The sequence below is a fragment of the Salmo salar genome, chromosome ssa14, assembly GCF_905237065.1.
Source record: "Salmo salar chromosome ssa14, Ssal_v3.1, whole genome shotgun sequence".
In the NCBI taxonomy this organism is placed as follows: Eukaryota; Metazoa; Chordata; class Actinopteri; order Salmoniformes; family Salmonidae; genus Salmo; species Salmo salar.
In genome coordinates, this window is record NC_059455.1 from 10,928,388 (window position 1) to 10,939,386 (window position 10,999).

General features: G+C 44.9%; 1 protein-coding gene across 1 annotated transcript; it reads right to left on the reverse strand.

Annotated features, from left to right (window-relative positions):
- Positions 1-455: 455 nt before the first annotated feature.
- Positions 456-10,033, reverse strand: LOC106568766 (angiomotin-like 2a). The gene is made up of 10 exons (XM_014139405.2): positions 9,802-10,033; positions 8,315-9,118; positions 6,929-7,097; positions 4,510-4,654; positions 4,256-4,345; positions 3,137-3,608; positions 2,869-2,970; positions 2,539-2,699; positions 2,133-2,273; positions 456-1,765 (listed from the first exon to the last, which is right to left on the reverse strand). Exons 2-10 carry the CDS (start codon positions 9,052-9,054, stop codon positions 1,671-1,673), a joined length of 2,115 nt encoding a protein of 704 aa, XP_013994880.1. The 5' UTR covers positions 9,055-9,118; positions 9,802-10,033; the 3' UTR covers positions 456-1,670.
- Positions 10,034-10,999: the final 966 nt, after the last annotated feature.

Genomic DNA, 10,999 nt, shown 5'->3' on the forward strand with positions numbered 1-10,999 from the left:
ACCAGCTCTGTCAGGAGGAATGGGACAAATATACACACAGGGGTGGGAAAGCATTCAAAGTTACTATAGGTGTTGTCTGAATTCTGTTGTGCGTGGCAACTTCAACCAGGATCAGTTGCAATTCTTTTTTGTTATTTATATTGTTCCATGTCCCTTTAAGAATGCTATCCATGTCAGCATGCTCTTAAAAGGTGCACAGGAATAACAACAGAGCTAGCCATTTGGGAAAGTTGAGCCTGAAGAATACTTCTCTGGCTTTCATTAACTAACGAGAGCCCTCATTCCCTCTCTTCCTCCGGAAGGAACGTGTGAAGAGAAGATGAGAGGTAGAGTGAGGGAAAGAGAAAAAAGAAGTAGTAAAAAACTTGCCAAAATAGTTTTGCGTCGACATCAAAATTCTTCTCAGAAAGATAATGTTTTTTTTCCAAGAAAAAATTGACACAAAGTAACAGGAGTTATATATTAGAATATTTTATTGCTTTATGAAATGTTGTTTGAATTTAAATTCACAACCTTCATATTGTTAGGAGTTCACAGAAATGTATTTGCTGGAGGTCAACGCTTTGTCTGTTGTTGGACAGCTGGACATAACCATGATTGTCAGCACATAACTTACAACACACAAACATCTTTGGCATCCTGTTCATAGCACTACATATCTAAAATAATTATACAAGCATCTGTATAAAATATATTAACCTGTTAGTTCAGAAAAAGGCTCACGGTAAACAAAAACCAAATGGTGTAGTTTACAGCTTAATCCCTATGGTGAATCTGACCAGCGGATTCACCACAGAAAATACACACAAAGAAACATTTGGAAAATAATAATAAAAGGAGAACTTGGTGAAAAGCAAAAAAGAATATGTATATGAGGTCTCCCTGACCTCATATTTAGAAATCTGAAGAAGAAAAAAAATAAACCATCACAACTTATATTTCTAAACCTGTAGAACCGGCTACTGAGGCTTAGGGAATATGGGCGGTGAAAATATGAACGTTAAGAGTTTTTGGCATTTTTATGAAATTATGGAGATGAGGGAGTTTAGCTCAACTCTGAAGAATTCCATGGCACAGGAACGTGGCCAGATTCACTCAACATTTCTGCACAGGAAGGGAACGGGGGTTAAAAGTCCACAAAAGATAAATTCGACAGACAAGGTTATCTGGAAAAGCGTGAGGCTTTCAGTTAATGTTTGGAAACGAGAAAAAAACAGATCTGATTCATTAAAAAGAGAATATGAAGTTCCCGAACTCCATGGATCACTGTACACGGCAGAACATGAGAAAGGTGTTGTAAATATGTGAAAAGCAGCAAATATAAATACGTTGGCATACACTGACAGGACAGTAGTATGTTGCCCGTTACAAAACAGCAATACTGTCCAAGTACCTAGAATGTTTCACATTTTGTCTCATAGACCCAGATGGCTAGCCTGCAGTCGCCTGGCTAAGAGAGAAAGAGATAGAGGAAGAACACAGTTCCCCTCTAAATGTGAAAGCACAAGTCCTTTTTCCATACGTTCCTCTCACATTCTGCAACATTCTTGTCTTTTGTACATTTTTCTTCAGAACTCTGACCACTGATGTAGTCAGTACTCTGCGCGGCTTCCCGAGAGCTCACACCCCCTCGAGTGAATCTATTGTCGAAGATCAAAAGTCTGACTTCCTCAAATGAAGATTTCCACTGCTTCTGCCTCCAAGTCATCCAGGCCTCTCAATGTGTTCAAGGAGGAGGACTTCGGTTGTTGCGCAGCAGTGTTGTCTGGAAAACAGAGAGAGGTCAAATGATTAGAGGAATGTGTGAGAAGAGTGGAAACAGTGGAAAAATACGCCACTGTTACAGTACACCATCTGTAACCAAAGAAACATGCTGATTGTTCCACATTGGGATGAGCCATTCGGATAAATCAGTGCAGTCAATAATCAGGGCTAAGTGTGACAACATAGCACATTCCGGCAGCCCACAGACGACCTCCAACCTACAAGGCCATTGCCGATTGGCTGGTTCTACGGGGGTATGGTTGGTAAATCAATGACTGCTCTGACACAGAGTGTGATGCAATTACAAAGAATGGTTTGGGGTGTGTGTGTGTGTGTGTGTGTGTGTGCGTGTGTGACAGACTACTCACCAATGCTGAGTTTAGAACCAGTGGTTGGCTCCTTGGCCTTAGCTCCATCCTCTGATCCACAGCTCTGGCTCTGGCTGGGGTGAGCTGGGGAGGAGCACCGGAGAGGAGAGACAGGAGTCTGGTCGTCTGATAGATTCTTACCTACGACACAGAGCATGTGAAATATCAACCACTGTCTGGCACACATTTAATTGATAAACAGATGCTCTAATTCTACCCTAAATCCACTTCAATGTCCATCAAAATGATCTTTGACAATAACTCCCTAGTTCATATTCCGATTAGATTGCATGTATGTAGCGAACAACAATGGCTCCTGAATAGAGCCCTGAGGGACCCCTCAAGTAATAGTTAAAAAGGTGTTAAAAGGTTTTTAATCTCTGACCCTATCGTGACTCGTCCTTACCTTTGCTTATGCTGGCGCACTTAGCCGTGCTAATTGAAGAAGTGGACATGGCGGCGCGCAGACAAAACCCACCCTTCTCGACCTGGTCCTGGTGCAAACGCTGGTGGAATACCTTAATGACAGCATCTTTCTCCAGAATATGGGCGTAGAGAGCACGGATCCTACATGCAGGAGAAAAATGGAGTCAGAGTAGACAAATGGTGGCTCTCTGAGCATTGCTATCTGATACAACAAAGTAGATTAGACATATTAAATGCATACAAAGTGTCATGACAGCAACAATACTATAAATGATGGATCATTTCTAGGAAAAAGGTTCCATATTCATACCGGTTTTCCATCTCCTGGTTTCGGTAGTCAGATACAGGCAGGTCCTCGTTGAAGCTGTTGTTAGAAGAGTGACAGGGGGAATGGTTGATGATGGTTGTGTCTCTGGAAGGGAGAAAATATATTCCTTTAGGAACTGGATGCAGGTAAAAATGTCAAGTATAATAAACGTATTTAGCCTAGATGTTTTGAAAAGGTTTTCCCTCGTATGTGCATACAGAACACAACCCTTGAACCATCTATCCACTAACGTTTAACCTCTGACCCTCACCTCTGAGCGGCGGCGGTGGCGGCCACGTCCATGGCGAACTGCCTCATGGTGCTCTCCTCCAAGTACTTCTGCTCCCAGCGCATCATGTCCGCCTCCAGGGCTAGGATACGCTCCTCTCTTTCCCTCAGACGCTCGTGCAGCGAGCCCACCGTCACGCCCGGCGGGTGAGACTGCTTCTGCTGTGCCCTCAGGCTCTTCAGCTCATGCTCGAGGCGTGTCCGCAACCTCATCTCCAGGCCCTCGCGCTTCTCGCAGGTGGCCTGCAGCTGAGCCAGGGCGCTCTGCAGCCGCTCCACCTTCTCCACGTAGGCCCGCTTCCGCCGCAGTTCCTCTTCCAGCTGCCGGCCCCTGCACCGCTGGGCCTCTAGGGCCTCCTCGAGCTGCTCCGCCCTCAGGTCCTGCTCCTCTGCGAAGTTGCGGAGCCTCTGGAGTTCGCGCTCGGCACGCTCACGCTCAAACTGCTGCTCCTCGCCTGATGGGGGGAAAGAAAGAGGAGAAGAGAAGGGGGGAAACAAGGCATGAAAACCAGTCTAAGGCCACATGAAGCTATTTCGAAGGTGAAAATGAGAGCTTGGACGAAGTCTTAAGCCATCACACTACCATCGCTCTAACCCAGCTAATACGTCCCAGTATTCAGCCATCACGGCCGACGGTCTTCATTTGCTCAAGCATTCATGGAATGTCGAGGGTTAGAAAGAGGAGGGGAAGCTCCTATCCCTTTGACCCACTTAACAAGGAACATACCTCCAAAAAGGAACATTCCTCCAATCAGGGCCGTACACCTCCAACCCTATCTCTCATCTGGCCCTGGGAAAGGCCCACTGCTTAAATAGACAGCGTAAATCAAACCAACAACCCCAGGAACCTGATGTTAGTTCAACAGTTCTCATTTATAGCTCCCTTTCCTTCCTTCTTCTTCGTAGCTGGGTTGCATTTACTGTTGAGGCGTTCTCACCAAATAAGCGGAGGTTATGCAATGGAAATTCTTCCATACAGGATGTATCTTAGCTACCGAGTGGCCCTGTGCTATGCTCCAATCCTGTGAGGAATGCGCAACATGGCTGAAGTGGGTCTAAGACTTGGAGTGGTGGGAAAGGAGACGGGATGGGTGACACTTACTTTGCTCGAGCAGTTTGGTCATGATGTGCTGGTTGTGGTCAGCAGCTTCCACTTCTTTGGCGGCCTGTGTTCTGGCATTTTCCAGGCTTTCTGTAACGCAAATATTGAAAGTTAAGCATTATACACTAAAACTGAGTTGGGAAAAAGTTTCCCTGCAACCAGTCCCACTCTTTATAAACCATTATAATCTTAAAAAATGGCTCTGGACTAAAGCGCTAACCAACCTGAGGTTTTCTGGTATTTGTAGTCCTTACCTCTAAGGTCCCTGTTGAAGTCCTGCAGCCTCCTGATCTCGGCCACCAGTCTGCTCCTCAGAGTCTGCTCCAGGCTCTCCCTCTTACTGCTGCCCTGCATCAGAGCCTCGTAGGCTTCTGAGATCCTCTGGATCTCCTGCTCCAACTGAATGGACAGAGAGAAGCAAGGAGGGGAAAGAAAAACATTCTTGGTCAGCCATCTTGTTTGTGTGTTTAATATCTTTATGCGTGCTAGAGATGGGGGGGATGTTGGTTCAGAGCTAGTACATCTGTATGTGCAGTACAGCACATAAACATGTGGGCACGTATATAAAACATACATATGGGCATATATACATAAATATACCTGGGAGCACATTCCGTACGTGGGCACATTCATACTGTGTTTATACGGTACATACACTACATGCCTATAATCCAGAGGAATTTGAGCTAACACCACTACCCGTGTGTGAGTGGTTGATATCTGCATTCCTGGGAGCTAACAGCCATGGTTCTAGGTGTGGGTAGTTCACGAGCACACGCACAGACATACAGAGAGAAGAGAGAGAGAGAGAGAGAGAGAGAGAGGTATGGGCGGGTTGTCATAGCGGGGAAGGTGTAACACGCCTGTGCTGTGGAAACAGAAACAGGCAGAGAAGTGAAGAAGTAGAAACGCCCACCATTACAGCAGCCACTAAGGCATGTTTACTCAGGGCTGCGGCCCGATGGTCAGGGGAAATTTTCCAACCCAGTAATTATCATTCTTTAAGGCTGAGGGAGCACAAGAAGTGGGGTGATGTAACTCCACAGGATAGCAGCAAAGTCTTGCTACAGTATGCATTTACCATAAGATATAGGAAGATGGATATAACCTATTTTAGTCCTCCATCTACCTCTATGGTATCTACCAAGATAAATATGTGAAGTCTGTCAGCTAATGCTGTTGCCACTATCTTGATTTATAAGAGGCAATAACATACTCAAGTAGTGATGTGGGGGGGGAAAATAGATAGTTACATATCGCAATATTATTTTTGCGCTAGTTGGCTGTATCTGCACCACAACTCCAGTATTTTCCCTTTATTGCTTGATCTTGATCTTTTTAAAATAGGGAGCCAATTTGTTTCCAGCACTTTTAGTTCCCTGACTCATCAAAATGTATTTTCTCATGTTCTTTCGTCTCTTTGCAGCAGACATATAGTTAGCAATATGTTTGGCACATCGAATCGCAGTAGAATCACAGTATGGAAACGCAATACATACAGAATCGTGAGGATCGCAATACATATCGTATCGGCACCTGTGTATCATGGTAATATCGTGACGTTCCTGGCCATTCCCAGCCCTATACACAAGGGGGGGTTCAGTTTCAACACACAGTAGCCCTGCCACCTGCCATGGCTAACAGAATATCTCTCTCTCTCTCTGGGCACTCTTGAGCATGTCATCTGTGCCAGGGGTCACAACCCTATCGACTGCTGTCTGACATGCCCTGGATAGGACCCAAAAAAATCTATGGCTAAAGGGCACATGCTCACAACCCCCTGGCTGCAGCACAATGCAGGAAGTGTGGACACAGTAGCAGACTCTGGCCTCTATATGTTCTCTATTTGCAGCCAATGGTAGCAGCAGTTGTACAGATGGGGCAGCGTGCCTGAGGTGGCTCTACACAAGCTATCTGCTATTTGAGTTTCCCTCCATTCCCTTCATTAAGGGACACATGTTGCAGACTACAGTCCTCTGCTATTCAGTGTGGGCATGCCTGCTTCAGAAGTTACCGTAATTTCCGGACTATAAGCCGCAACTTTTTTCCCACGCTTTGAACCTCGCGGCTTAAACAATGACGTGGCTAATATATGGATTTCTCCCGCTTTCAATTTTTTTTGAAAGGAGAAGACTTCAGTGGTTTCAGTGCACAGGAGGAGGAAGATAGTGACCAATGACTTTCTTGGTAGGCTACTGTTTACTGCAAATTATTATTTTTTTGTTACAAGCCGTGTTTCGTTAAAGCCTATTTATTTTTGTTACAAGCCGTGTTTCGTTAAAGCCTATTTATTTTTGTTACAAGCCGTGTTTCGTTAAAGCCTGTGTAAAGTTAATTTGTTTCAATGTACCGGTAGGCACCTGCAGCTTATAGACATGTGCGGTTTATTTATGTTCAAAATAATATTTTAGGTGCGCTCAATAGTCCGGAAATTACGGTACACGTGTTGTGTGTAACTCAAAGTTGTGCATTCATCGTGTATTGATTTCAAATGGGAGATTTGCCCAAAGTTGAACATGATTCGTTTCTCCAATGTAATATCCTTCTTTCATGCATATAACAGTACAAACTTATCCAATGGCATGTCGCCATTTTAGAGAGGGACTGAAAGGAGAATATTCCCACCATATAGATACAATATAATTCTCTTCAATTAAAATGTGTGATTCTCACCTTCTGGATGCGGCATGCCTTCTCTCGGTGGCCCACCAGCTCCTGCCTCAGCCTCTCGTTCTCCAGCAGTAGCAGTTCCATCTGCTTGGGCTCCTCCACGACACCAGGGGGCCGACTGGTGAACATGCTGTAGCAGGTCTCCGTTTGCTGCAGAACTGGGGCCACATACCTGTGAAGAAGGACGTGTGTTGTTGAACTGAGTGTGACTAGCCACTACCGTCTTCCCATGAGTGTGACTAGCTAGCAATAGTACCTTCGCTCATAGAACTGATGTTACGTGAGCAACCTTTGTTCGTTAAGTTTACCACAAGCTTCCCGCCGCTGATCTACGTATGTCCGCGCATGTGGGTGGAGTGGGATTTTTTTTGAGTCGCTGACACCTTTTGGTATCATGATATTCTTGCCAGTCCCACTCCCATTCACAAGGGGGCGATTCAACGGTTTTTTATTTTGTCTTTTCATTTTGTGAAAGCAAGGAAGAGTCGCCTTCCCTTGCTAGTAGTAGATACCTGGCAGCCTGGCTAGCTGGCTTTAGCCTGGCAAAAAAATAGCAAGCTAGCTAGCCTTTTCAGCTTCCCACATCTCTATATAAATAAATATGCCCTGGCAAGTATTCTTATAAAACATTATCCCAGTTTGATATGCTGCTTTTGTATTCATTCCCATATCGGCTAAAAATAGAATGACATGTTTTGGTCACAGAGAAAAAAGCACATGGCTAGCCAGTTGGCTACCGCAGGTTCTACCCATTACAATAGCCTGTAATTACTAGTTTTTGGGTGGATTCTTGTCATTTGATTTACTGTTTGAACAGTCGCTGAGATTATATTTGGTGATCAATGCATAATTGGCTACTTTGATGAATTGCCTATAGAGAATATAGATCAAAGAACCAAGAGACAACACTGCCCCCACTGCTGTGACTTCTGCGCCGTGTATCATTTTCAGGTAGTAAAAAAGTACGCTGAATGCCGGAGCGTATTACAAGAAGCCGCCCCTTTTGTGATGAAAAACGACATTGCGACACTCTGAGTCTGGCATCCACGGATATCACAACTATCTTATACTATAATGAACACATAAACTCCACCCTAGGTAGGTTGACATATAGTGTTTCAGAAAGGCGATCGAAATTCCAACCTACGCATGTAATGATTCACAATGCATGCTAGGAGGTAAGGAAGGCAGGACGCATAATGACAAGGCTTGGAATCCATTATGCGAGCGGCTACGGCCACAGAAATTAGCACACTATTTAATGTGTGATCGTTGTTGATTCATGGCAAAGACATTGGGAACACATAAACAGCGAGAACGCCTTTACATGATCTCACTGTACGGCCAACACCCACACACACGGTTGTGCTTGCCGTAATGCCTTAGTACCTGTGCTGCTGGGTCTGGATTGGCTGGGGAATGTCCCTGTACACACACTGGGGCTCTTGGGTGTGGATGGGCATATATCCTTGGGACATGATGGGAACAGATGAGTACTCTGGGTGTGGGCTACATTTGTCCTGGAGGCCTTGTGGGGGGGCGTAGTAACCCAGCTCCGGGTAGCTATGTGAAGAGCTCTTGACTGCCTCAGACTTCGCCATGGCACCATTCCTCTCCAGAGACAGCTGCAGGAGATGCTCACTCAGCGATCGCATATGCCCTCGCTTCAACTCAATCAGCTCCTCATCCGCCGCACGGTAGTCCCGTTCGCGCAGCTGCTTGTGGGCGCCTGTGGCGGGTGCCCAATGCTGAGCCAGGTACTGAGAGTTGGCTTTGGCCTGCTCGTAGGTGGGCAGCTCCTCGCCGTGGAGCTGGTAAAGCTGGTAGCTACTCTCCGAGTGCTGGTAGTCTCCCTGGTGTTCCTGGCCCTGGGGCTCCTGGCGGGCTGACAGTTGGAGGAACGAGGAGTCTTCCTGGGTGAGACTCTCCAGAGAGGAGCGAGGACTTCCACCGGGGCCCTCTCCTGCTCCACTCCCAGGCCCTCCACTAGGGGACCCTCCGCTGCCTCCGCGCAGGGCCTGCTGCTGGATGGCCAGGAGGGTGCGTGCGTCTGTGGGGTTGCCGTAGCGTAGTTGTTCCTGGATGAGGCGGTGCAGGACCGTGCCAGACGGCTCTTCTGTGGATGACATGATGGTTCTGTTGTTTGAAGCTAGTGATCAAGTGGAGACAGAATTTTTATAGATGGCTGTGAACCTGGAAGAGGAGAAAAAAATGAATTAATAAGCATACTTACAAGTTGTCCTACACCTAAAACAGTATAGTTGATCATTGCTAATGTACAACATTTACAAGATCATGCGAAAGTTGTGTACTCCTCCAAAACACTACTGTAGAATACTGTAAAGACTGCAACCAAAAAAAAAACATAATATTCATGATTTGTTGAATATCCCATACATTACTCAAGGCCTTTCTAGTCCAGGTAGAGTGAAGTAAAAATCAAGTATGCCCTACTTTTGAGTGATGGTATTCCAATGGAAATTATCCCTCTTCATTTTATAAGTATGCCATCGCAATTTCACTGTGATTTTTACTTAAACATGTTCCATTTTACATTAGTTAAATTGTCAACATTATGGATCAAATGTTTGTAGGTCGAGAAAAGTAACATTCATACAAGCCACATAGCGACAGAAGGGAAACGTGGTTGCTCCGTAGTACTACTGCTGTTAAAATGTGCGTCGAAATTCCATTCTCACCGAGGAGCCATGCGCATAATTCTAGAAACAGTTTTAAGAACCAACGATGGAACAATTAAGTTAAATAATCAATTATAAACTACAATATAATATGTTTTGTGTTAACGCACGATAAACCGACTGTTTACAATTCAAGCCTCGAATGTTACAAAGTAGCCGAAAACAAACCATTCTTACCAGTTCACGCTGTCATCCCAGCAAAACGTTTTTAAAAACGTTCAACTTTAAAAATAAGGTCAAAAGTAATGCACAATGTTTTCGCTTAAACAGTTATCATCCTTCCACCGCGAGTTTGTGGTTTACTCTGGTCAGAACTTGCTCAACACTGAAAACGGTTGTCGAGAGCTGAGCGATAATAAGTAACTGGGGACGGAGGGACTGAGGTCGGAATGCCAGGAATGTGAGAGCGCGAGTTCCCTCGGGGATCAAAAGCGTAACCCACACGGTTCCAATATGAGAGAGGAGGCCAAACTGAATAGCTGCAATTCTCCTCACAACCATGAGGACAGCAATAGTGTTCCAGGTAATAAACGACAAATGGGAATGAATTATAGGGAAACCAGCAGGCAGGAGTTACATAGGCCTAACATCATGCTAATAACATGTTATAAAGATGATAATAACCTGAATGTAGATAGTCCACATTTACATTTTCCTTACCTCTGTGAGTGTCTGTCTGCTACTGGCATTTTGCAGATACTGATTGAGCGGATAGGAATAGCCTATAGACTAACTCTATAGATCTGTTTTGACATTTCATTCAAGGGCAACTGTGCATGTGACCTTGTCCTATCTCTGTTTGCACTGGGGGGAAAAAACAATGATTGCACATAGATTTTTTTTTTGTTGCCACTATCCAGTGTTTTCAGTCAATATGGCTCTAGGATTCAGCTAAAAAAAAATGCCTATAGATTCAGGACTACTAAACTATAAACTATAATTATCTAGTGATGAAAGTAGCCATTGGCTTGTATGTGAGAGGAGCGTCTCAGCAGGACAGGACAGAGTATATAGGCAGCTGTCCATTGGAATCTGTGGATTCAGTTTTCCCTGTGACCAGGACATAGAAAGGCGTTGAGCCCAAAGCACCACATGATGCAGAGTGGTCGATGAATGTCAAACAGAAGCACCTGCTGAACTATGGGTTCAAATCTCAAATATGTAGGAGCATAAGGTCTGTGGAATGAGACATGAGGTTAGCATGCTTCATGAATTAACATCATTTGCCTCCGTAGCCCAATGAACTAAGAACACAATTTTAGTGGCATTTTGTGAGGCTACAAAGCTTCTAAACCTTTCAAAATGCACAATGAAGGCAAAAAAAGCACAAAAAAAAACACCATCTTGGAGGGTTTTCACTGGAAGTTAACAAATC